This window comes from Scyliorhinus torazame, chromosome 3 (assembly GCF_047496885.1).
Source record: "Scyliorhinus torazame isolate Kashiwa2021f chromosome 3, sScyTor2.1, whole genome shotgun sequence".
NCBI classification, from domain to species: Eukaryota; Metazoa; Chordata; class Chondrichthyes; order Carcharhiniformes; family Scyliorhinidae; genus Scyliorhinus; species Scyliorhinus torazame.
This window is the reverse complement of record NC_092709.1, coordinates 201,060,006-201,087,607: the sequence shown is the minus strand read 5'-3', so window position 1 is coordinate 201,087,607 and position 27,602 is coordinate 201,060,006. Positions and strand designations below refer to the sequence as shown.

General features: G+C 48.6%; 1 protein-coding gene across 1 annotated transcript in view; it reads left to right on the top strand.

Moving 5' to 3' along the window:
* Positions 1–17,724, top strand: part of ociad2 (OCIA domain containing 2) — a 32,686-nt gene extending 14,962 nt beyond the window's left edge. Inside the window, exons 6-7 of the mRNA XM_072497937.1 lie at positions 8,870–8,977; positions 17,492–17,724. Coding sequence (XP_072354038.1) covers positions 8,870–8,977; positions 17,492–17,507 — 124 coding nt within the window. The 3' untranslated portion in view covers positions 17,508–17,724. The remainder of the gene's footprint in view (positions 1–8,869; positions 8,978–17,491) is intronic.
* Positions 17,725–27,602: the final 9,878 nt, after the last annotated feature.

The window sequence follows — 27,602 nt, the reverse complement described above, 5'->3', positions numbered from 1 at the left end:
GACAAACAGCTCCTCAAACACGGTCACAAACATCCCCCACCTTTTCTCAAACCCCCTGCAAGGCCCCTTAACTCATACTTTATCTTCTTCAACCGCACAAAGTCGTTCAGGTCACCCCTGGTGGCGATGCCGACCGCCACTCCAGTAAAATCCGCCGCCATGCAATCAGAGAGGCGAAGGCCACAACATCGGCCTTCCTCCTCTCCATGAGCTCCGGCTTCTCTGAAACCCCAAATATCGCCACCATAGGGTCCAGGTCTACCTCCTCCTCCACTATCCTGGCTAAGACCGCGAACACTCCAGCCCAGAATCTTCCCAATTTTTCACAACCCCAAAACATGTGCGTGTGATTCGCTGTCCCCCATCCACACCTCTCGCACTCATCTGCTACCCCCTGAAAGAACCCACTCATTCTCACCCGAGTCATATGCACCCTGTGCACCACCTTAAACTGTATCAGGCTCATCCTTGAACAAGAGGAGGTCCCATTTACCCTTCGCAGTGCCTCACTCCATACTCCCCAATTAATCTTCCCTCCCAACTCCGCTTCCCATTTCTCCTTGATCTTCACCACCCACCCGCCTCCCTGCTCCCCCAGCCACTTATATATATCCCCAATTCCTCCCTCCCCTTCCACATCCGGAAGCAGTAGTCGCTCCAGCAGGGTGTATCCCGGCAATCAAGGGAACCCCCTCCAGACCTTTCGCGCAAAGTCCTTAACCTGCAGATACCTGAACTCACTACCCCTCGGCAGCTCTACCCTCTCTCTTAGCTCCTCCAAACTGGTGAACCCTTCCTCCAAATACAAATCCCTCACTTTGACCAGTCCCACTTCCCTCCGCCTCCTGTATACACTATCCATCCCCCCCGGCTCAAACCCAGGATTCTCGCACAGCGGCGTTAGCACCGACATCCCTTCCACCCTAAAATGCCTCCTCAACTGATGGCAGATCTTCACCGTGGACTGCACCACCAGCTCCCTGAATACCTACTCGGAGCCACTGGCAATGCTGCCGTCACCATAGCCCTCAAACTAGACCCCTTACAAGATTCCTACTCGATCCTAACCCACTCTACCCCTTCTCCTCTCAACCAATTTCATCCAATCCTGACAGCCTATTCTTCTCTTTCCTAATTGGGAAGCCCTTGTGTGCTTCTATAATTTCCACTTAAATGTATCAATCCTACCTGCCTCAACTACTCTTTATCATAGTGCATTCCACATTCTAATCAATATTTGGATAGAGAAATTTCCCCTCAAATCCCTGCAGTCTTTATGACCTGTATCTGTGTTACAAGTAGAAACAATTTTTCTACATACCATAGAATAGAACAAAATAACTCCTACAGTGCAGAAGGAAGCCATTCGGCCCATCGAATCTGCACCAACCCTCTGAAAGATTATCCTACCTTGGCCCACGCCCTCACTCCATCCCATTCCTGTAACCGATAACCCCATCTAAACTTGCAAATCGTTTGACTTGGGAGGAAACTGGAGCACCCAGAGGAAACCCATGCAGACACGGGGAGAAAGTGCAAAATCCACACAATCAGTTACTCAAGGCCGTAATTGAACCTGCGCTCCTGTGAGGCACCGTGCTGCCCTGACCGTACGTCTATGCTATCAATCATTTCATTGTCTTAAAGACATCTGCCCACTTTTCCTGATTTCTTCTTGTCAATCTTCCATTTCCCTGATCCTTACATTTGCTTCCTTTTTCCATTTGTTCATGAGATGCAGAGGTTTTTGGCTCGGCTGGCATCTTCTGCCTATCCCTCATTGCCCTTCAGAAGTTGGTGATGAGCCACGTTCTTGAACCTCTGTGTAGTGTAGGTACACCCACAGTGTTGTTGGGGAGGGAGTGCCAGGATTCTGATCTAGTGACAGTGAAGGAACAGTGATTTACTTCCAAGTCAGGATGGTGTCTGACTTGGAGGGGAACCTGGAAGTTCTGTTCCCATGTGTCTGCTGTCCCTTTCCCTCTTAAGATGGTAAAGGTCACAGGTTTGGAAGGTATTCCTGAAGGAGACTTGACCAGTTTCTGCAGTATATAATATGCACACTATTGCCACTGTCTGCCAATGGTGGAGGGGATGAATGTTGAAGGTATTGTATGGGATGTGAATTACGTAGGCTGCTTTACACTGGATGATGTTGATCTTCTTGAGTATTGTTGGAGCTTCACTCATCCAGGCAAGCGGAGAGTATTCCATCACATTCCTGATGTGCCTTTTAAAAGGTGGACAGGCTTTGGAGAGTCAGGAGATAGGTTGCTCACTGCAGAAATCTAACCTGTTTTTGTATTTACATGGCTGGTTCAGAACCAATGATGATGTACAGGATATTGATGGGATAACATTCGGCAATTGATAATGCCATTGAATGTCAATGGGAGATTCTCTTTTGTTGGAGATTGCCAGGCACTTGTGTGGTGTGATTGTTACTTGCTGTTTATCAGCCTGTGGTAGTCACCATTGTTGTATTATATTGTTGATGCTCGATCAATAACTCCTGAGACGAGATTGGAGACAATTGAAGGCTTTATTGTACTAGATGTTTCTCCCAGCAGCGCAGGTACAGAATGCAGCTGCTGGGGAGGCACAGGCTCTTATACTCCACCTTATTGGGCGGAACCAGCAGGCAGGTTTCACCAATGAAATAGCAGTCTCAGGTACCTCCCACACAAATGGTCTTATGGCATTATTCAGGGTACCGTAATACCCCTAATACCGACTACCACAATTGTATTTATGGGTATTACGGTAAGGCCCCTCTACTACAAGTACGGGGGTAGGTCCCAGCCTATTAGCTCCACCCAGGAGGCGGAGTATAAATGTGTGTGCTCTCCGAACAGCAGCCATTTTGTAAGCTGCTGTAGGAGGCCGCACATCTCTGTGTAATAAAGCCTCGATTACATTCTACTCTTGTCTCGTCGTAATTGATAGTGCATCAATTTATTACACAGAGATTTTTCAGAGATGGATCTCCGCATCAAGCCGGATCGCCTGCAGCTGCATCCTGAAGCAGACAATGCCAAAAAGGACTTCCAACATTGGCTAGCTTGCTTTGAAGCATACATCGGGTCTGCGCCAGACCCAATCTCAGAAGCACAGAAGCTCCAGATTCTATACACGCGGCTGAGCTCCAACGTTTTTCCCCTCGTCCAGGACGCGCCTACCTACGCAGAGGCCATGGCGCTACTGAAGGAGAATTACGCTCAGCAGACCAACAAGATCCAAACCAGGCACCTCCTATCCACGCAGCACCAACTTCCCGGTGAGTCTGTGGAAGATTTCTGGCGCGCCCTGCTCGCCCTGGTGAGAGACTGTGACTGCCAGGCCATTTCGGCCACTGGAACATTCGTACCTGCTAACAGGACACCCGTTTGTTACGGGCATAGGGTCTGACTACATTCGCCAGCGCCTCTTAGAAGGGGCCACGCTTGACCTCGCGGCGACCAAGAATCCAGCGCTCTCGCTCACGGTCGCCTCATGCAATGTATAGGCTTATGCCCCCGATTGCACGGCCCATCCCCCCTGTGCATCGTGGACCCTGCCAGCGGCCACCTCATCGTGGACCCCATCAGCGACCGCTCTCAGCCAACCCCACGTGTGTCCCGTGGGTGCCGCCATCTTGCTCCACTCACAACACGTGCGGCCCGTGGGCGCCGCCACCTTGCTTGCCTCAGAACCAAGGGCACCGCCATTTTGCCTGCCCCAGGACACGTGTGGCCCGAGGGCGCCGCCATCTTTCCTGCCCCAGGACACGTGCGGCCCGTGGGCGCTGCCATCTTACCCGCCACAGGATCCCTGCCCGTCGAGCACCTCATCGGGCCGCTCATCACCTGCAACCGCTGATGAACAGCCGCTTGTCGCCTCGGTCACGATCGACCAGTCTCAACCGCACAACTTCGAAACCGCTTCGACAAAGGTGAAGGTCGACAGGCACGAGATATCCTGCCTTCTGGACTCCGGGAGCACTGAGAGCTTCATCCACCCCGATACGGTAAGGCGCTGCTCCCTCGCGGTACACCCCGCTAACCAAAGAATCTCCCTGGCCTCCGGATTCCACTCCGTGGCGATCCGGGGGTACTGCGCCATCCTCACCGTCCAGGACGTATATGTCAGTGGCTTCCGGCTCTACGTCCTCCCCAACCTCTGCGCTGCCTTACTACTCGGCCTGGACTTCCAGTGCAACCTCCAGAGCTTAACGCTGAAATTTGGCGGGCCCTTACCACCCCTCACTGTTTGCGGCCTCTCGACCCTTAAGGTCGACCCGCCTTCCCTGTTTGCAAACCTCACCCCGGATTGCAAACCCGTCGCCACCAGGATCAGACATTACAGCGCCCAGGACAGGACCTTCATCAGGTCTGAGGTCCAGCGGCTGCTGCGGGAAGGTATCATCGAGGCCAGCAAAAGCCCCTGGAGAGCCCAAGTGGTACTGGTGAAAACCGGGGAGGAAAACAGGATGGTCGTTGACTACAGTCAGACCATCAATCGGTACACGCAGCTCGACGCGTACCCCCTCCCACGCATATCTGATATGGTCAATCAGATTGCACAGTACCGGGTCTTCTCGACAGTGGACCTAAAATCTGCCTACCACCAGCTCCCCATCCGTAAGACGGACTGCCCATACACTGCGTTTGAAGCAGACGGCCGCCTTTACTATTTCCTCCGGGTTCCCTTCGGCGTCACCAACGGGGTCTCGGTCTTCCAATGGGAGATGGACCGAATGGTTGACCGGTACGGGCTGCAGGCCACTTTCCCATACAACGTCACCATCTGCGGCCACGACCAGCAGGACCACGACGCTAACCTTTCCAAATTTCTCCACACCGCCACACTCCTCAACCTAACTTACAACGTGTGTGTTCAGCACAAACCGATTAGCCATCCTCGGCTGTGTGGTTCAGAATGGAGTTCTAGGGCCTGACCCCGATCGCATGCACCCCCTCATGGAACTCCCCCTCCCCCACTGCCCCAAGGCCCTCAAACGATGCCTGGGATTCTTTTCGTACTACGCCCAGGTAGCCCCAAACTATGCAGACAAGGCCCGTCCACTCATTCTATCCACCGCTTTCCCACTGACGGTCGAGGCTCACCAGGCCTTCAACCGTATCAAGGCCGACATCGCCAAAGCCGCGATGCACGCGGTCGACAAGACGCTCCCCTTCCAAGTCGAGAGCGATGCATCAGACGTCGCTCTGGCCGCCACCCTCAACCAGGCGGGCAGGCCCGTGGCTTTCTTTTCCCACACCCTCCATGCCTTCGAAATTCGGCACTCCTCCGTCGAAAAGGAGGCCCAAGCTATCGTTGAAGCTGTGCGACATTGGAGGCATTACCTGGCTGGCAGGAGATTCACTCTCCTCACTGACCAACGGTCGGTTGCCTTCATGTTTAACAACACACAGCGGGGTAAGATCAAGAATGATAAAATCTTGAGGTGGAGGATCGAGGTCTCCACCTACAATTACGAGTTTTGTATCGCCCCGGTAAGCTCAATGAGCCCCCCGATGCCCTGTCCCGAGGTACATGTGCCAGCGCACAAGTGGACCGACTCCGGACCCTGCACGACGATCTCTGTCACCCGGGAGTCACCCGCTTTTACCACTTATTAAGGCCCGCAATCTGCCCAACTCCATTGAGGAAGTCAGGGCGGTTACCAGGGACTGCCAGGTCTGTGCGGAGTGTAAACCGCATTTCTACCGGCCAGACTGTGCGCGCCTGGTGAAGGCCTCCCGTCCCTTTGAACGCCTCAGTGTGGACTTCAAAAGGCCCCTCCCCTCCACCGACCGCAACACGTATTTTCTCAATGTGGTCGACGAGTATTCCCGATTCCCCTTCGCCGTCCCATGCCCCAATATGACGTCAACAAAGCCCTCAACACCATCTTCGCTCTGTTCGGTTTCCCCGCCTACGTCCACAGCGACCGGGGATCCTCATTTAAGAGCGAGGAACTGCGCCACTACCTGCTCAACAGGGGCGTTGCCTCGAGCAGGATGACCAGCTACAACCCCGGGGGAAACGGGCAGGTGGAGCGGGAGAATGGGACGGTCTGGAGGGCCGTCCAGCTGGCCCTACGGTCCAGAAATCTCCCAGTCTCCCGCTGACAGGACGTCCTCCCTGACGCACTTCATTCCATTCCGTCGCTCCTGTGCATCGCGACCAACGAAACCCCCCATGAAGTCTCTTTGCCTTCCCCAGGAAGTCCACTTCCGGGGTTTCGCTCCCAACGTGGCTGGCAGCTCCAGGACCCGTTCTCCTCCGCAAGCACGTGCGGCTCCACAAGGCGGACCCGTTGGTTGAGAGAGTACAGCTACTCCATGCGAACCCGCAGTACGCCTACTAGCGTACCCCGAAGGCCGCCAAGACACAGTCTCCCTCAGGGATCTGGCACCATTTTTAACAGGGGGTAAATGTGGTAGTCACCACTGTTGTATTATATTGTATATATGGGTATTACGGTAAGGCCCCTGTACTACAGGTACGGGGGTAGATCCCTGCCTGCCGGGCAAAGTATAACTGTGTGTGCTCTCCGAACAGCAGCCATTTCATAAGCTGCGGTAGGCGGCCACATATCTCTGTGTAATAAAGCCTCGATTACTCTCTACTCTCGTCTCGGCGTAATTGATAGTGCATCACAGCCCAAGCCTGAATGTTGTCTGGTCATTATGTGAGGAGTGGCTAATGGCACTGAACATTGTGCAATCATCAGCGAACATCCCCACCCTGATGTTATGATGAAGAATAGGTCATTGATGAAGCAGCTGAAGATGGTTAGGCTCAGGCAGTACCCTGAGTAGCTCCTGCAGCAGTGTTCCTAGGCAGAGAAGAAGAGCCACCCAACAACCTTTCCCGGTAGGTATGATGACAAACCAGTGGAGTGTTTGCTCTCTGATTCCTATTGATTTCAATTTTACTGGGCTGCTTGGTGTCACAATCACATGCTGCCTGGTTAGCTGGGCAAATTCAGTTTGTTAGGTATTTGCCAGTGTTGCAGCTGCAATGGAACAGATTGGCTAGTGGCATGGCTAGTTCTGGAGCACACGTCATCAGCATTACAGTCAGGATATTTTCAGAGGCTAATAGACTATGTTTGCAAATGCTTCAATCTTTTCCTTTTGCACTTGACGTTCTGGGCTTCCCCCATCATTGAGGATGGGAATGTTTGTGGAGTTTTTCCTCCTTTTAGTTGTTTAATTGGCCACCACCATTTATGGGTTGATTTTCAGGACTGCAGAGCTTTGGTGTGCTCTATGGCTGTGGGATTCTATTAATTCTATTAATCTTCCTCTGAAATATTGGGTCTGTCAACCACATACTGACTCTACTGCTTAGTATGCGTACAGTCATGTGATGTCGCTTCACAGGGTTGGCACTTCAGTTATGCCTGGTGCAGCTCCTGGCATGTTCTTCAACATTTCTCATTGAACCAGGGTTTGTCTCCTGGCTTGATCATAATAGTAGAGTGAGAGATATGCTTGGCCATGAGGTTACAGATTGTAATACTGGACTACAGTTCTGCTCCGCTGATGGTCCACAGTGCCTCAAAACATCCAGCTTTCAGCAGCTTGATCTATTCTAAATCTAACCCACTTAGCATGGTGGTAGTGCCACACATCATGGTGGTAGTGCCACACAGCATGGTGGTAGTGCCACACAGCATGGTAGTGCCACACAGCATGGTGGTAGTGCCACACAGCATGGTGGTAGTGCCACACAGCATGGTAGTGCCACACAGCATGGTGCTAGTGCCACACAGCATGGTGCTAGTGCCACACAGCATGGTGCTAGTGCCACACAGCATGGTGGTGCCACACATCATGGTGGTAGTGCCACACAGCATGGTGGTAGTGCCACACAGCATGGTAGTGCCACACAGCATGGTAGTGCCACACAGCATGGTGCTAGTGCCACACAGCATGGTGCTAGTGCCACACAGCATGGTGCTAGTGCCACACAGCATGGTGCTAGTGCCACACAGCATGGTGCTAGTGCCACACAGCATGGTGGTAGTGCCACACAGCATGGTGGTAGTGCCACACAGCATGGTGCTAGTGCCACACAGCATGGTGCTAGTGCCACACAGCATGGTGCTAGTGCCACACAGCATGGTGGTAGTGCCACACAGCATGGTGGTAGTGCCACACAGCATGGTGCCTGGCTATAATAAACAAAGTAGAAAATATTAGAAATACACATTGAGTCAGGATCTGTGGAGTGAGAAAAAGAGTTAATGGCTGGAATTCTGTGCTCTCATTGGTGAACTTGGAGGCAGGTTGACCACTTAGGGTCTCATCCTACTGTCAGCCAGCTGCTGGTTGACCTGTCACTGTGTGGCATGCACGACAGGTAGAAATGTACAGCTAGCTTGGGGGAGGGGGCTCGATCCAAGCCACTCAGTGTCTGATCGAGGGACTGGACAGTGGGAAGGGGGTGGTTCACTGAGAGCAACCCTATTGCCCTTGGTGCCAACCCCAACCCCTACATTACTTACATGTGGCCTGGTTGGCTCTGTGATCCTGGGGCTCTGGTGCCTGTCCTTCCGTTAGTAGCCATGGTCTCCCCAGTGTTGCTGCTGAGCACAGGCAGTGCTGGCTTCTGATTGGATGGCAGCTCTCGATCGCTGAGACTACCGCCCCAGGATTTTTGATTCCAGGGGAAGGCCCGCCTCAGGCCTTGCCACTGCATAATTGGTTGAGCAAATTTTTTTGAAAAGAGACAGTGTGGGTCTCCCTCTGACAGACGAGAATCTGAATGCTCCAACAGGATTCTGTCCAATTCAGTTCAATGACCTGTTCCCAGTGATCTGCATTTGTGAACGTGGTTGTTAGTTTGTACTAACTTATAAGATGATGTTTTCCAGTAAATGCCATCGTGGTTATGACCATGGTGAAGGTAAAAATGAATCTCTTGGACAGCCAGATCATTGGAATAAACCTCAGCAGCCAGCACAGGACCCTACTGACACCAGGTGTGTTGCTTCTTGATCTTTGAGACAATATCTTGGTTCATTTGTTACTGTAATATGTAAGGAATAGTTAAAGATTGTTCATATTATAGTTCAAAAATAAAGACAAACTTAAAAATATCAAAGGTCTAGATTTTCTGTTCTGGTATAACTGGGATGCATTTTCAAGGGATTTAGAATTTTTTTGCCTGCTCTTGAGATGCCTGTTCCAGAATCTAGTGATCTTCCTTTGAAATATTGGAAGTACTTCCCTAGCTTCTGCCAGAGTGTCCTGCTGAAATTGGGGAAGAGGTTTTCTGGGCTGAGCCCAGAGGCCTGCAGCACCATTGGGATGTCCACAAGTTTATCACGCAACCTGTGAAAGATATGCCAAATTTTCAGCAATTAATAATCTAGACCTAACATGCTTCAGAATAGATCTGAGCATGTTTGCACAGACTCAACAATCACAAAAATATTAACCCACCTCCCCAACATGTCCTTTAATTTCCCTGGCAATCTGGAACTAATGTGTCCCCAGTTTAGTGTGACAGAGAGCGAAGGCATTAACCACTCATCATATTTCCTTCTTTTGTACTGAATTTCAATATATGGGAGGGCTTATTGTCTGCCACAGAAATAGAGGGGGAAAAACAGCAAGGTGGGGATGTGGCAGAAGTGATCCTGAGCTACTTTTGCATTTGCCTGCTCCAGATCCACCAGTAAATATTTGGGGAAGCTGGGAGAAAAATGAAAGCTCCGACCGAAAGTAAGAGAGATCTGGGTGTGCAGGTCCACAGATCTTTGAAAGTGGCAACACAAGTGGACAAGGTAGTCAAGAAAGCATACGGAATGCTTGCCTTCATTGGACAGGGCTTTGAGTATAATAACTGGCAAGTCATGCTGCAGTTGTAGAGAACCTTGGTAAGGCCACACTTGGAATATTGCGCACAATTCTGGTCGCCACACTAGCAGAAGGATGTGGAGGTTTTGGAGAGGATGCAGAGGAGGTTTACCAGGATGTTGCCTGGTCTAGAGGGTGTTAGCTATGCGGAGAGGCTGAATATGCTTGGACGGTTTTCATTAGAACGACGGAAGTTGAGGGGTGACTAGATCGAGTTCTACAAGATTATGAGGAGCATGGATAGAGTGATGGGCAGGCACTCTTTCCCAGGGAGAAGGGGTCAGTCACCAGAGGACATAGGTTTAAGGTCTGTGGGGTAAAGTTTAGAGGAGATGTGCGAGGCAGGTTTTTTACACAGTGAGTGGTGAGTGCCTGGAACGCGTTGCCAGGGGAGATTGTGGAAGCAGATACATTAACGGTGTTCAAAAGGCATCTCGACAAATACATGGATAGGATGGGTATAGAGGGATACGGCACAAGGAAGTGCTGAGGGTCTTGGCCAAGGTTAGTATCATGATCGGTACAGGCTTGGAGGGCCGAACGGACTGTTCCTGTGCTTCTTTGTTCTAACTGAGTTGTGCTTTCCCATGCCCTCATACTTTTTATTCTTTCCCCCTGCCAACCAAAAATATATATAAATGATCATAAAACATGAGCAAGTCTAGAAAAATGCCCCTGAGGGCGAAATAGACCAAACCAGTAAAAAAGCTGAATGATAACAAGTTGCACTTATAAATCACCTTTAACACAGTAAAATGTCCTAAGGAGTTTTGCAGGTGCCTCATCAGATAAAAAAAATGACACTTGTTAAAGAAGAGATTAGAGTTGCTGCAATTTGCCCTAATTGAGGCCCTTACCAGGCTTCTTTAAGGGATGTTTCCCATTCAGCATCAGTTTTTAGGTTGGCAGGAGGAATTACCAGGGGCTCGATCTTCACAAAAGGGAACTAAGTTCCTGAGCAAGTACATTTAGCCGTGTGTTTCCCGGCACTCGCAGCGTCGAGAATCACGTGGCTATTCAACGCCACTCACTTTGAACAAGGGGCCTAAACGAGGAATGTGCGGCCGAGGTAACACATAGCCCCGTTGTTTACAATGGGGAGCTCCGCTTGCCGGAATGCCCCGTGTAGTGAGAGATTGGGATGCCATTTTTAAATGCCATCCCAATCTCCTAGGGCCACAAAAAAAAATCCCCAACCTCCCCCAGCCCAAACGCAACATGGGAGGGTCCCCTGGCCACAGCCCCCATGGCAGGCGACCCCAGTCCGATCGCAAGCAGAAAACACCAGCTTGGCACCGTCAGCACCCTGCCAGCACCCCCTGAGCACCTTAGCAGTGCCAGGCAGGCATCCAGGTGGCACAGCCAGTGTGCCAGGCTGGCACTGCCAGAGTGCCCAGGTGGCATCAGCAGTGCCAGGGCACCACCCTGCCCAAAGGGCATTCAGCTGGGGGCCTCCAATCCCCTTGGAGACCCCACGAGTGCCGGTCCATCGGGTCCCTATTTGTGGGGACCAGTATCAAACACCGAAGGAGAAAATGCTGGAAAATCTCAGCAGGTCTGGCAGCATCTGTCGGGCGAGAAAGGAGCTAACGTTTCGGGTCCAATGACTCTCTGTTACTCTTTGGTACTCTTTGTTGTTTTTTTTTCAAAAAATATACTTTATTCATAAAATCTATCATAAACATTACAGAACATTTTGAATTGTTTTGACTGTACATTTCCATCAGAGTTACACATTTCCTTGACTTTCTTCCATTCAATTTTGATAACCTTACACACATAGCGCTCTTTATGTTACAATTCCTTCTTAAACATTTACATTGTCATGATTCTTTTATACATTGGAGTGTTAATGACCCAGACCAAGGGGGGTTTACACTGTTACCTGCCCCTCGGTGTACATTTGTTGGCAAGACCTTACACAGTGGTCTTTCCCCATTGCGCCTTGGCAGCAGCTGCCCCAAGCTTGAGTGCGTCCCTCAGCACGTAGTCCTGGACCTTGGAATGTGCCAGTCTGCAACACTCGGTCGAGGATAGCTCTTTGCACTGGAAGATCAGCAAGTTTCGGGCAGACCAAAGAGCGTCTTTCACCGAGTTGATGACCTTGCAGCAGCAGTTGATGTTTGTCTCGGTGTGTGTCCCTGGAAACAATCCGTAGAGCACAGAGTCCTGTGTCACAGAGCTGCTCGGGATGAACCTTGACAAATACCACTGCATCTCTCTCCAGACCTTCTTTGCAAAGGCACATTCCACAAGGAGGTGGGTGACCGTCTCATTTCCCCCACAGCCACTCCGAGGGCAGCGTGCAACGGCGCTGAGCCTTCGAGTGTACATGAAGAATCTGACGGGGAGGGCCCTTCTCACCACCAGCCAAGCTAGGTCTTGGTGCTTGTTTGAAAGTTCTGGTGATGAGACGTTCTGCCAGATGGCTCTGACAGTCTGCTCAGGGAACCGTCCCAACGTCCTCCACAGTCTCCTTTTCCCTGAGGGCCTCGAGGACATTACGTGCTGACCACTGCTTCATTGCCTTGTGGTCAAAGGTGTTTTTCTTCAAAAACTTTTCCACGAGAGACAGGTGGTACGGAACGGTCCAACTACTTGGAGCGTTCCGCGACAATGAGGCCAGGCCCATCCTTCGTAACACCGGGGACAGGTAGAACCTCCGTATGTAGTGACACTTGGTGTTTGCATACCGGGGTTCCACACACAGCTGGATGCAGCTGCACACAAAGGTGGCCATCAGGATGAGGGAGATGTTAGGTACGTTTTTCCCTCCCTTATCTAGAGGTTTGTACATGGTGTCCCTTCGGACACGGCCCATCTTGGATCTCCAGATGAATTTGAAGATGGCCCGGGTGACTGCTGCGGCGTAGGGTCGGGTAATGGGCCAGACCTGCGCCACGTACAGTAACACCGAGAGTACCTCACACCTGATGACCAGGGTTTTGCACGCAATGGAGAGGGAGCGTTGCTCCCACCAGCCCAGTTTCTGTCTTACCTTGTCGATGCGCTTCTCCCAGTTTTTGGTGCACGCCCCAGCCGCTCCGAACCATATCCCCAGCATCTTCAGGTAATCTGGCCTGACAGTGAAGGGGACAAAGGACCGGTCGGCCCAGTTCCCAAAGAACATGGCCTCGCTCTTGCCGCGGTTTACCTTGGCTCCCAAGGCCAGTTCAAACTGGTCGCAGGCATTCAAGAGCCTGCGTACAGACGCGGGATCTGAGCAGAAGACGGCAACGTCGTTCATGTACAGGGAGGCCTTAACTTGCACACCTCCGCTGCCTGGGATCATCACTGTCATGATATCCACATTAGCATATCATGGTGCAATCACACACACACTGATGGACAGGTAGTTGGACCAACCAACACACACACAACATCGCAGCCAATCACCAGTGAGAGCACACGCACTATAAAACAGGGAACACCACAGTTCCCGCTCATTCTACCAGGAGATAGCTCAGAGCACAGAGCTCACAGCGTGCCACTCAGACATAGACCATGTGCTGAGTGCCTCACTAAGATAGTGATAGGGCTGGGTCCACAGGTTAGCTGGTGAAGCACGAACCTCAGCCAGCAGTTAGTAGTTATTATTGTACAAGACAATAAAACAGAGTTGTACCATCTACAACCGCGTTGGTTCATTTGTGTACCGGAACACCCAACACGACAGTCACTCTTATACCCGGATCCTTCCTGATGGACTCGGCAAAAGGTTCTATGCAGCACACAAACAGGGCCGAGGAGAGAGGGCAGCCCTGCCTGACTCCTGATTTGGTCTGGAACTTTTCTGATTCCCACCCCTTGATTGAGACTGCGCTATAGATGTTCGTGTAGAGCAGTCTGATCCAATTGCAAATTCCCTCCCCAAACCCCATTTTGGAGAGCACATCCATCATGTAGGTGTGCGATATTCTGTCAAAAGCCTTCTCCTGGTCAAGGCTGTTGAGGCAGGTGTCCACCCTCCTGTCCTGCACGGAGGCGATTGTATCCCTGAGTAGCGCGAGGCTATCAGAGATCTTCCTGCCGGGTACAGCACAGGTCTGGTCAGGGTACTCTATGTTAGTACCAAACACCGCTCACCCAAGCTCCCCAAGGCAAAGGGATTGAATCCCAAAGCCTCAGGTACATTGGGAATCTGCACATTAGAGTAAGGCTTACTGCCTCGCTCCAATATGCAGATTTGCCAAAAGCTGATCTCACCCATTGTGGGCAGGATTCATCTTGCAATGTATCACGAGATTGCGTTGAATCTCGCGAGGAGTTGCGAGCCGGGTAGATCCCGGGAGTGGGGTCTCCCTGCTTTCACCGGCCACGCTACACAAAAGCTACAGAAAAACGAGCTGCTTTTCTGGCGCAGTGTGGCCGGAAGAACGCGCCTCTGCTGTGCGGGAAGCCCCCCAAAAAACAGGCCTAGATCCCGGGCCAGGGGTGGGGTGGCCCTCCATCAGAAGTCCCCTTCTGACTGCAGGAACCCCCTACGTAAGGTCCAGTAACCACTTGACCCCCCCTTCTCCCTGCCTTTTTCCCGACCCCGATTGACTGCTTTGCAAAAAGATTTTGCAGTAAATAAACAGTAGCAACATTTAAAGAAAAGATTTTAACATTTTCAAAAATATATATTCCATTGAGGAAGATCCATCTGTGGCTTACGAGGAAAGGTAAGGATAATATTAGCTTAAAAGAAGAACCCAGAAATGTTGCCAAAGAACAATAATAAGGCTGGGGATTGACAGTCTTTTAGAAAGCAGCAAAGGATGAGCAAAAAGTTGATAAAAAAGGAAAAAATTTAAGATGTCATTATACGAGCATGGAATTTAAAAACAGATTTATAAGAGTTTTATATGTGTATATAAAAGGGAGAGCAACTAAAGTTGGTCCTTTATCGACACAGACAGAAGAAATTATAATGGGGAATAAGGAAATGGTAGAAAAGTTGAAAAAATATTTTGTGCCTTTCTTCACAATAGAAGACACACATTTCACACCAGAAGTAGAGGGGAACCAATGTACTATTAAGATTGAGGTAGTTTCAGGTAGGTTATATCAGCAGAGAAAAAATATTGAGGAAGCCTAATAGACTAAAAGTTAACAAAATCTCAAGGACCTAATGGCTTACTGTGGTAGTCTGTGTAGAGGTATTACGGTACCTGGTAATACTGGAACGCCATTGGTAGATATAGTGTGTTTCCTATTGGTCAAGCTGTATGGTAGCTCCACCCTGCAAGGCGGGGTATAAGAGCCCGTGCCGCCCCAGCAGCCTTCTTTCTGTACCTGAGCTGCTGGGGGAAACATCTAGCTTATTAAAGCCTTCAGTTGGACTACAACCTCGCTTTGATCGTGTATGATCATTGATCGTGTATCACTTACATTCCAAGGCTCTAAAAGTGGTAAATACAGAGATACTTGATTTTCTAAAATTCCATGTAATATTTCTAGCCAATTGGAAGCTAGCAATGTAACACTCCTAATTGGGAAAGTGGGAGAGAAAACAGGGAACTACAGGACAGCTGGCCGGACATCAGTCATCAGGAAATGCTGGAAGGAAGTCTTAATGTTACACATGGAAATCATAAAATGACCAGATAAAGGCGACATAACTTTACAAAAGTATAATTATGTTTCGAAATATAGCTAAGAGGATATGAAAAAGATAACCGATAAATCTAGTATACCTGCATTTCCAAAAGTCTTTTGATAAGGTACCACACAAAAAGCTAATCCACAAGTTCAGAGCCCAAGGAGTGGCTGGTAAAATATTGGTTAGCAGACAGGAAGGAGAGAGTAGAGATACACAGGACATTTTCAAGTTACTGGCTGTAACTAATGGATTGCCGGAAGGGTCGGTGATGGAAACTCAAATATTTACAATCTATATTAACAAGGCGCCCAGGTTTGCTGACAATCCAAAGCTGGGTGTGAATGTAAGCTGTGAGGAGAACACAGAAAAGCTACAAAGAGATTGCAGGTTAAGTGACTGGGTAACAAGATGGCAAAGCGAGTTTAGTGTGGGAAAGTGTGTAGGTATTTACTTTGGCAGTAAAAATAGGAAAGCATAATACTTTTCAAAAGGCATTAAACTTCTAAATGTTGATGTTCAAAGGGACTTGGGTGTATTTGTACAAGGAACATAGTAAGTTAGTATGCCATTAACAGCAGGTGAGATGGTGGCACAGTGGTAATATTACAGGACTAGTGATCTAGAGGCCTAGGCTCATGTTTTATGGATATGTGTTCAAATCCCACCATAGCTGTCGTAATTTAAATTCAATTAATAAATTGAATTGGAACCTCGTATTAGTAATTGTGACCATGAAACTATCATTGATTGTTGACTCTTAACTGACCTTTGAAATGTTGAGTTCAAGGGCAATTAGTGATGCTAATAAAAGCTGTTTTTATTCCCATTGACACTCTCATTGCATGAAATAATTAAAGAAAGGTGCAATAAGCAAATGGCATATTGACAGTTACTGCAAGGGGAATGGAGTATAAGAATAGAAGTTTTGCTTTGGTTGAACACGGATTCGGTTAGACCGCACCTGCAGTACTGTGCAGAGTTTTGGTCTCCATATTTAAGGAAGGATATACTTGCATGGAAGATCATAGAGCAAAGATTAACCTGACTGGTTCCTGGGATGAGAGGGTTATCCTATGATGATATTAAATTGGGATTATACTTGCTGGTATTTCGAGCTGTTTTTTTAGAACATACAGGGCACAATTCAACGATTCTGTTGTGCCTGTGCTCCCCACTGTACAAAACGGGCCTATGTGCGGCCTCGGCCGCACGTTCCCATTCAGGCCCCTCATACAACGTGGGTTGAATGGCCACTGCGAGCGCCGGGAAACACTTGGCTAAACATGCTCGCTAGGGGACTTTGCTCCCTTTTGAGAGATTCATGCCCTACAACTTTTGAGTATATTTTGACCTAGTTAGACTCATTTTTGAGCTCTCAGGGAATAAAAGGATTATGGGGGGTGGATGGGAAAGTGAAACTAAGGCAGAAGGTCAACCATGATTGTATTGAATAGAGGTCTGCAAAATTATGAGGGGCATAGGCAGAGTGGATGGTCAGAGATTGTTTCCCAGGGTAGATGGGTCAATTACTGGGCGGGCATAGGTTTAAGGTGAGAGGGGCAAGGTTTACAGGAGATGTACGAGGCAAGTTTTTTACACCGAGGGTAGTGGGTGCCTGGAACTTGCTACCGGAGGAGGTGGTGGAAGCAGGGATGATAGTGATGTTTAAGGGGCATCTTGACAAATACATGAACATGATGGGAATAGAGGGATACAGACCCCGGAAGTGTAGAAGATTTTAGTTTAGACGGGCAGCATGGTCGGCGCTGGCTTGGAGGGCCGAAGGGCCTGTTTCTGTGCTGTACTTTTCTTTATTCTTTGTTCTTTGAATGCTGGAGCAGGCTCAAGTGGTCCTATTGTCTACTCCTCCTCCTATTTCTGAGGCTATGTTCTTCAACATTTAAAGAGGAGGTAACACCTTTCACGTCCATTGTGACTTTTTCTGGATTAGGTTTTACTTGATAACTGTATGCATATCCCATTTCTTGGGTGCTTGAGACAGAAGAATCCTTAACTATTGATTGATATCAAATAATATTTTTTTTCACAGTTCGCAGAATCCATGAAGAATAAATACCTCACTGTGTCTGCAGCTTGGTGTAGTAATTCTGCAGTGTCACTCTATTATATTCTGAACCATAATTACTTTTAATACTTGAAATGTTTATCATTGTTCTAAATAATTAAAGGAAAGGATGATGTAATAGGGTCAGTTAGACAAATTTAAGCAGTATGTGTAACATTTGTTCTCCATTACTAACAAATTAAATATACTACAGAACTTCACAAAGTGTGATTTGTATTTATTAGCCATTTTACTACGCTACATGTCGCAATCAACATACATGCAGATCAGAGGAAACCATACGTGAACCTCCAGTACTATTGTGCTGCGGTTTCCTCCCACAAGTCCCGAAGGACGTGTTGTTAGGTGAATTAGACATTCTGAATTCTCCTTCTGTGTACCCGAACAGGCGCCGGAATATGGCGACTCGGGGATTTTCACAGTAATTTCATTGCAGCTTTAATGTAAGCCTACTTGTGACAATAATAAAGATTATTATTATTGACAAAAGTTCAAATAATATTGATACTGTTTGAAAGACAGTTAATTTATATTTCTAATTCTGCTTACAGTTTTCCAACATAAAAAAAGTATTTATGTCACGGTGCATCACATTGAGTACTTGAGGCAGGAGAATCCTTAACCAATGATTAATATCAAACAATATTAAAACTAAGACGAGGAGGAATTACTTCTCGCAGAAGGTGGTGAATTTGTGCAAGTCACTTCCCTGTAGTGCAGTGGAGTCTGATCACAATCCACCCACACTTAGACATTTTTTGGGGGGAGATGCATTTTGTACCCAGAGGGCCAGGGCCTAAACACGCAGGTTCACAGAGATCGGGACACCCTTTTCCAAGGGCAGCCCCATCTCAAAGTGACAGTAAAGGTCCCTCCCACCACCACCATCGGCACTTCAGTGCGCCCCCCCAACCACCACCTTGGCCATAATTGGGACTTCAGTGACTCCCCCCACCACCATCCTCGCCAGCATCAACTCCCTCTCCCCATCTCCCCTCCCCCACCTATGTATGAGGGGCATAGAGTAGACAGGAAGAAACCTTTCCCCTTGGTGGAGGGATCAATGAGCAGGGAGCATAGATTTAAGGCAAGGGCTGAAGTTTTGGCAGGAATGTGAGGAAAAACGTTTTCATCCAGAGGGTGGTGGGAGTCTGGAACTCGCTGCCTGAAAGGATGGTGGAGGCAGAGACCCTCATATCATTTAAGAAGTATTTAGATGTGCACTTGCAATGCTAACGCATACAAGGCTCTGAGCCAAGTACTGGAAAATGGGATTAGAGCAGCTAGGTAGTTGTTTTTGACCAGCGTAAATGTGATGGGCCGAAGAGCCTTTTCTGTGCTGTAGACCTCAATGACTCTAAGGGCGTGATCTTTCCAAAAGGGAACAGCATCTCTAAGTGAGCACTTGCAGTGCCAAGGAACATGGTTTTGCACTGAGTGCTGAATTTGTTGCATTTGAGTGCGAAAGTGAGAATTTGGTGACTGAGGGAGTATAAGGCTTCATTTTTTTCTAAAGTCTAGTCTTTCTTTTATTTAGTTAATTAACTTAAAAGTTGCTGTTTGGTTTAGAAGAAGGTGAATTTTCAATCAGCTTTAAACAAAGGTTCTACTTGTAGGTACTTGCAGCTGGAGCTTGTTAATTAGTTAATTGAATTAGGCCAGTTTTCAGAGGCTAGATTCACAGTATAAAAGTGATCCCCTACAGTGCAGACTTTGTCTACACTGAGTGCTGAATTTGGTGCATTTGAGTGCTATAGTGAGAGTTTGGTGACTGAGGGAGTTAGGTGAGGAGGGAGTAAGGCGCTCCTTTCATTTCGTTTCCTACATTTCCGCAAAGAGCGAGAAGGGAGCCGGGTGTTTACAGAGAGTGCAGCTGACTGGGAGCAGAGTCGGAGGACAGAATTCTTGTTGGTCCACAGGTCAGCTATATTCTGTAAGGTAAGAGGGGATGGAGGCTAGGCCAGTTGCATGCTCCTCCTGTAGGATGTGGGTGGTGAGGGATATCACCGGTGTCCCTGCTGACTACACCTGCGGGAAGTGCACCCAACCCCAGCCCCTCAAAGACCATGTTAGGGAACTGGAGCTGAAGCTGGATGAACTTCGGATCATCCGGGATGCAGAGGGGGTGATAGAGAAGAGTTACAAGGAGGGAACCACACCCAAGGTACAGGACAAGAGTAGCTGGGTTACAGTCAGGGGAAAGAAAACAAACAGGCAGACAGTGCAGGGATCCCTCGAGGCCGTTCCCCTTCAAAACAAGTATACCGTTTTGGCTGCTGTTGGGGGGGATGACCTACCGGGGGAAGGCCCTAGCGGCCAGGTCTCTGGCACTGAGTCTGGCTCTGGGGCTCAGAAGGGAAGGAGGGAGAATAGAAAAGCAATAGTAGTAGTTGATTCAATGGTTAGGGGAATAGAAAGGAGATTCTGTGGTCGCGAGCGAGACTCCCGGAAGGTATGTTTCCTCCCGGGTGCCAGGGCCAGGGATGTCTCGGATCGTGTCTTCAGGATCCTTAAGGGGGAGGGGGAGCAGCCAGAAGTCGTGGTGCACATTGGTACCAACGACGTAGGTAGGAAAAGGGGTGTGGAGGTAATAGGGAGTTTAGGGAGTTAGGCTGGAAGTTAAAAGCCAGGACAGACAGAGTTGTCATCTCTGGTTTGTTGCCGGTGCCACGTGATAGCGAGGCTAGGAATAGGGAGAGAGTGCAGCTGAACACGTGGCTGCAGGAATGGTGTAGGAGGGAGGGCTTCAGGTATTTGGATAATTGGAACGCATTCTGGGGAAGGTGGGACCTGTACAAGCAGGACGGGCTGCATCTGAACCAGAGGGGCACCAATATCCTGGGAGGGAGGTTTTCTAGTACTCTTCGGGAGGGTTTAAACTAATTTGGCAGGGGAATGGGAACTGGATTTGTAGTCCAGCAACTAAGGTAGCCGATATTCAGGACGCCAAAGCGTGTAGTGAGGCAGTGGGGAAGGGAACACTGACAAAGGAGAGTACTTGCAGGCACGGAGATGGGTTGAAGTGTGAATATTTCAACGCAAGAAGCATCAGGAATAAGGTGGGTGAATTTAAGGCATGGATCGGTACTTGGGACTACGATGTGGTGGCCATCACGGAAACTTGGCTAGAAGAGGGGCAGAAATGGTTGTTGGAGGTTCCTGGTTATAGATGTTTCAATAAGATTAGGGAGGGTGGTAAAAGAGATGGGGAGGTTGCATTGTTAATTAGAGATAGTATAACAGCTGCAGAAAGTCAGTTCGAGGAGTATCTGCCTACTGAGGTAGTATGGGTTGAAGTCAGAAATAGGAAAGGAGCAGTCACCTTGTTAGGAGTTTTCTATAGGCCCCCCAATAGTAGCAGAGATGTGGAGGAACAGATTGAGAAACAGATTTTGGAAAGGTGCAGAAGTCACAGGGTAGTAGTCACGGGTGACTTCAACTTCTCAAACATTGAGTGGAAACTCTTTAGATCAAATAGTTTGGATGGGGTGATGTTTGTGCAGTGTGTCCAGGAAGCTTTTCTAACACAGTATGTAGATTGTCCGACCAGAGGGGAGGCAATATTGGATTTGGTACTTGGTAATGAACCAGGGGAAGTGATAGATTTGTTAGTGGGGGAGCATTTTGGAGATAGTGACCACAATTCTGTGACTTTCACTTTAGTAATGGAGAGGGATAGGTGCGTGCAACAGGGCAAGGATTGGGGGAAGGGTAAATACGATGTTGTCAGACAAGAATTGAAGTGCATAAGTTGGGAACATAGGCTGTCAGGGAAGGACACAAGTGATATGTGGAACTTGTTCAAGGAACAGGTACTATGTGTCCTTGATATGTATGTCCCTGTCAGGCAGGGAAGAGATGGTCGAGTGAGGGAACCATGGTTGACAAGAGAGGTTGAATGTCTTGTTAAGAGGAGGAATAAGGAGACTTGTGTAAGGCTGAGGAAACAAGGTTCAGACAGGGTGCTGGAGGGATACAAGATAGCCAGGAGGGAACTGAAGAAAGGGATTAGGAGAGCTAAGAGAAGGCTTGAACAATCTTTGACGGGTAGGATCAAGGAAAACCCCAAGGCCTTTTACACATATGTGAGAAATATGAGAATGACTAGAGCGAGGGTAGGTCCGATCAAGGACAGTAGAGGGAGATTGTGTATTGAGTCTGAAGAGATAGGAGAGGTCTAGAATGAGTACTTTTCTTCTGTATTTACAAATGAGAGGGGCCATATTGTTGGAGAGGACAGTGTGAAACAGACTGGTAAGCTCAAGGAAATACTTGTTAGGAAGGAAGATGTGTTGGGCATTTTGAAAAACTTGAGGATGAACAAGTCCCCTGGGCCTGACAGGATATATCCAAGGATTCTATGGGAAGCAAGAGATGAAAGTGCAGAGCCGTTGGCAATGATCTTTTCGTCCTCACTATCAACAGGGGTGGTACCAGGGGATTGGAGAGTGGCGAATGTCGTGCCCCTGTTCAAAAAAGGGACTAGGGATAACCCTGCGAAATACAGGCCAGTTAGTCTTACTTCGGTGGTAGGCAAAGTAATGGAAAGGGTACTGAAGGATAGGATTTCTGAGCATCTGGAAAGACACTGCTTAATTAGGGATAGGCAGCATGGATTTGTGAGGGGTAGGTCTTGCCTTACAAGTCTTATTGAATTCTTTGAGGAGGTGACCAAGCATGTGGATGAAGGTAAAGCAGTGGATGTAGTGTACATGGATTTTAGTAAGGCATTTGATAAGGTTCCCCATTGTAGGCTTATGCAGCAAGTAAGGAGGCATGGGATAGAGGGAAATTTGGCCAGTTGGATAACGAACTGGCTAACCGATAGAAGTCAGAGAGTGGTGGTGGACGGCAAATATTCAGCCTGGAGCCCAGTTACCAGTGGTGTACCGCAGGGATCAGTTCTGGGTCCTCTGCTGTTTGTGATTTTCATTAATGACTTGGATGAGGGAGTTGAAGGGTGGGTCAGTAAATTTGCAGAAGATACGAAGATTGGTGGAGTTGTGGATAGGGAGGAGGGCTGTTGTCGGCTGCAAAGAGACATAGATAGGATGCAGAGCTGGGCTGAGAAGTGGCAGATGGAGTTTAACCCTGAAAAGTGTGAGGTTGTCCATTTTGGAAGGACAAATATGAATGCGGAATACAGGGTTAACGGAAGAGTTCTTGGCAATGTGGAGGAGCAGAGAGATCTTGGGGTCTATGTTCATTCATCTTTGAAAGTTGCCACTCAAGTGGATAGAGCTGTGAAGAAGGCCTATGGTGTGCTCGCGTTCATTAACAGAGGGATTGAATTTAAGAGCCGTGAGGTGATGATGCAGCTGTACAAAACTTTGGTAAGGCCACATTTGGAGTACTATGTACAGTTCTGGTCGCCTCATTTTAGAAAGGATGTGGAAGCTTTGGAAAAGGTGCAAAGGAGATTTACCAGGATGTTGCCTGGAATGGAGAGTGGGTCTTACGAGGAAAGGTTGAGGGTGCTAGGCCTTTTCTCATTAGAACGGAGAATGATGAGGGGCGACTTGATAGAGGTTTATAAGATGATCAGGGGAATAGATAGAATAGGCAGAGACCTTTTCCCCAGGTGGAACAAACCATTACAAGGGGACATAAAACCGGGAGTGCAGGATGCGAAAGAGGCCAGCATTCTGGCCTTTGCGTCCCTAGTAGCCTGGCGAAGGATCTTGCTAATGTGGAAGGAGGCGAAGCCCCCCAGCCTGGAGGCCTGGATAAATGATATGGCTGGGTTCATAAAGTTGGAGAGGATTAAGTTTGCCTTGAGAGGGTCTGCGCAGGGGTTCTACAGGCGGTGGCAACCGTTCCTAGACTATCCCGCGGAGCGTTAGAGGAAGGTCGGTCAGCAGCAGCAGCAACCTTCGGGGGGGGGGGGGGGGGGTCTGCCTGGGAGGGTGGATGAGCAAGAGATAACATGAAGGGTTGGGGAAACTGGCACGTACGGGTGAGGGCCAGTGTACAATGCTGTGTAAATATATCATTTTGCCATGTATATATCTTGCTCTGCGCGATTTCTCGGTTTTTTTTGTTACGGGGGGGGGGGGGGGGGGTTATTGTTTGTAAGGGAGAAAAATTGTATTAAAAAACTTTAATAAACATATTTTTTTAAAAACAAGGGGACATAAATTTAAGGTGAATGGAGGAAGATACAGGGGGGATGTCAGAGGTAGGTTCTTTACCCAGAGAGTAGTGGGGGCATGGAATGCACTGCCTGTGGAAGTAGTTGAGTCGGAAACATTAGGGACCTTCAAGCAGCTATTGGATAGGTACATGGATTACGGTAGAATTATATAGGGTAGATTAATTTGTTCTTAAGGGCAGCACGGTAGCATTGTGGATAGCACAATTGCTTCACAGTTCGGGTCCCAGGTTCGATTCCGGCTTGGGTCACTGTCTGTGCGGAGTCTGCACATTCTCCCCGTGTGTGCGTGGGTTTCCTCCGGGTGCTCCGGTTTCCTCCCATAGTCCAAAGATGTGCAGGTTAGGTGGATTGGCCATGATAAATTGTCCTTAGTGTCCAAAATTGCCCTTAGTGTTGGGTGGAGGTGTTGACCTTGGGTAGGGTGCTCTTTCCAAGAGCCGGTGCAGACTCAATGGGCCGAATGGCCTTCTGCACTGTAAATTCTATGATAATCTATGATTAATCTAGGACAAGGGATTGGCACAACATCGTGGGCCGAAGGGCCTGTTCTGTGCTGTATTTTTCTATGTTCTATGTAGCTATTCAAAGTGACTCGCTTTGAATAAGGGGCCTGAATGGGGACAGACGGCCTAGGTTGCAAATAGCCCATTTCCCCATTTTTTACAATGGGGTGCTCCGCTCTCCGGAACTAGTTCCCGGTAGTGGAGTCCCCCTGGCTTTCACCAGCCATGCTGTGCTGTGGCGAGATGCTTTTCCGGCACAGCGTGGCTGGAGGATCACGCCCTAAGTATCGCAGGCATGGTGGGGGTGGGGGGGTCCCCCTTCAGCCCCCCCCCCCTTCACGCTGTGCCAGCTGGCGGAAGAATAGCAGGAGCTGGGAGAATTCTGCTCAAAGCCGATTTTAAATCTGTAAATGCTGCTTTTAATATGCTAATCTGGTTCATGCCCAGCGAGGGCGTAAACCAGATTATGCCAGCTGGAGTGGGCTGGGAGCCTCGCGCACTGTTTGGCATCCAGCGCGGATTCCGTTTCAGACCTCTCCCACTATTGTCCCGACATAGCGGGATTTGCACCCGGCTACGTCAATACGGCCAGAGAATTGTCCCCAATGTCTAATGGCGACCAAGTTCTTAACATGTTCATGTATTGATTGGAATAGTTTGAGCAAGAAAGCTACTTATTTATGTTCATATGTGGGTCAGTTGAGTTAAAGGTGGATGAAACTATTAAACAGCTATTGTATATCAAACTGTATTTTATTTTATCAACCTCAGATGATGCTCAATTACTCTCCTCAATAATGGAACCAATGGGGTATCTGTTCCTCTTGCTACTCACTAGGTGGAGCACAGATCTGTTTCAGTGAAAAGGTAAAATCATCAACTTCGTTTTATTGCAGCTCACTCACTAATATCTAAAATCTTGGATTAACTACAATTTGAACAAGGTAATTTGAGCCCTAATACTGGGCCTGTGTACTAGCTATGTGTGCATATGCCTGGGATCAACTGTACCAAAGTCATATGTTTAGGGATGCCCAGGATACTACCAGTCTCACCCCTAAACATGGTAGCAACTGGAATGATGATAGGTGGAAGCAGCACCTCCCCTACCTGTTTGGAATTTGCCAGTGCTGCAAGAAAGGCATAGCATTGGATTCCACTTCGAATTCTTGTTCTATAAACACCAGGGGCTGGATGCTCTGCTTTGCGACGCTGGAAGGACAATTTGCAATCGGGTGGAGAATTCATCATCAGGCAAAAACCTGGATTGGTGCCGGGTGCCATTCCCGTTCTGATGCTTCGGGCTCCCACTGGTGGTGGGATCAAGGCTCTCACCCTGCTATTAACGGGCCGGGCACCATTTTCCTCAGGCCCGCATGATTCTCCGGTCCTCTGGGCTGGGAATCACGTGGGTAAGGATTGGTGCAGGTCTTGATGAACGTACCCCTGAACCCTGCTTGGAATCTCCCCCCCCCTCCCACATAAGAGAGACCCCCTGCCTGGAAGCTAGAGAGTGGTCCAGACAGAGGCAGTGAAAAAAAATCACTGCTTCAAAACTCACCTCTGGCTCAGGTAGAGGACGCAGGGCCTGTAAATTCCTGGAAAGAGAAAACCCCTCAGATCTTTGATCTGCAAGCCTTTCATTCATATGGCTGTGATTCACAGCTTCAACATACACCCAGCTGTCTGCATGTTTCATTCATATCCCATCAAGCTTGAGTGGCTTTGAAGTACTCAGCTGTGAAACTAACCAGTTAAGTGCTTTTTAAGTGTGCTCACTTCCTCTTTTTCTCTACAGAAAGCTTTAACTGTCTTTGTGTGGTGCAGGAGCTGTCAATCATAGCTGATGAGCTTTGAAGGACCCACTTGTGACACTAACAGCAATGTGTATAACCATATAGCTACGATTGACAGCTCTTGGACCACATCAAAGATAATTAAGTGCTTTGGCAGGAAAAAACAGGTGGGAGCACTTAAAGCACTTACCTGGCTAGTTTCACAGCTGGGTATTTCACAGCCACTCAAGAGTGAAGGGAGATGAATGAAATAACGCAGATAGCTGGGCGTGTGTGCGCGATCCCCTGTCCCTACACTCATGCTTGGAGCATCTGAACAGCAAGGACTCCTACATCAGACTCCTATTCATTGACTACAGCTCTACCTTCAACACCATAATCCCTACCAACCTCATATCAAGACACCAAAACCTAGCATTTGGCTCCTCCCTCTGCAACTATAGCCTCGACTTCCTGACCCATAGACCACAATCAGTAAGGATAAACAATAAACACCTCCTCCACGATGGTCCTCAATTCCGGGAGGTTCAGCCCGCAAGGCTGCATACTTAGCTCCCTACTATACTCTATACACATAAGACTGAAAGGCAAAATTTGGCTCCAACTCCATCTACAAGTTTGCTGATGACACGACCATAGTGGGTTGGATCTCGAACAACAATGAGTCAGAGTACAGGAGGAAGATAGAGAACCTGGTGACATGATGTAACAACAACAATCTCTCCCTTAACATCAGCAAAACTAATGAGCTGGTCATTGACTTCAGGAAGCAAAGTATCGTACACACCCCTGTCTGCATCAATGGTGCTGAGGTGGATATGGTTGACAGCTTCAAATTCCTAGAGGTGCACATCACCAACAAATTGTCCTGGTCCACCCACGTCGACGCTACGAACAAGAACGCACACCAGCACCTATACTTACTCAGGAAACTAAGGAAATTCGGCATTTCCACATTGACTCTTACCGATGTTTACAGATGCACTATGGAGAGCATCCTTTCTGGCTGCATCACACCTGGTATGGCAACTGCTCAGCCCAAGACCGTAAGAAACTAGAGAGTCGTGAACACAGCCCAGTCCATCACCCAAACCCGCCTCCCATCCACCGACTATGCCTATACCTCCCGCTGTCTTGGGAAAACGGGCAGCAATCAAAGATCCCACCCGGGTTATTCTCTCTTCTAAACTCTTTCATCGGGTAAGAGATACAAAGGGCTGAGAACACGCACTAACAGATTCAAAAACAGCTTCTTCCCGCTGTTACCAGTCTCCTGAATTACCCTTTTATGGACTGAACTGATCTCTCCACATATCTTCTCTACTCAGGGGGTGGAGGTCTTCTGTGAGCTACTTTCATGGCTACAGTGAGTGTGTGGTAAATGGAGTGCTTAAAAACAGCTCCAGCTGTCAGGCTCTTTGGAGCTAACTTCGGTCCCAATGATTACAGTGCCCGCTGGGCCAAGAATTGTTCTCAATTTGCGCCGATAGTGCTGACCCATTTGCTTGTGCTGACTCGCTTACCTAATAGCGCTCCCAACAAAAACATGAATCGCACGCTATTCATCCTGAAAGCAACATTTAGTCATGACGTCGTCACTGCTTGCAAAGAAGTGCAGCCCA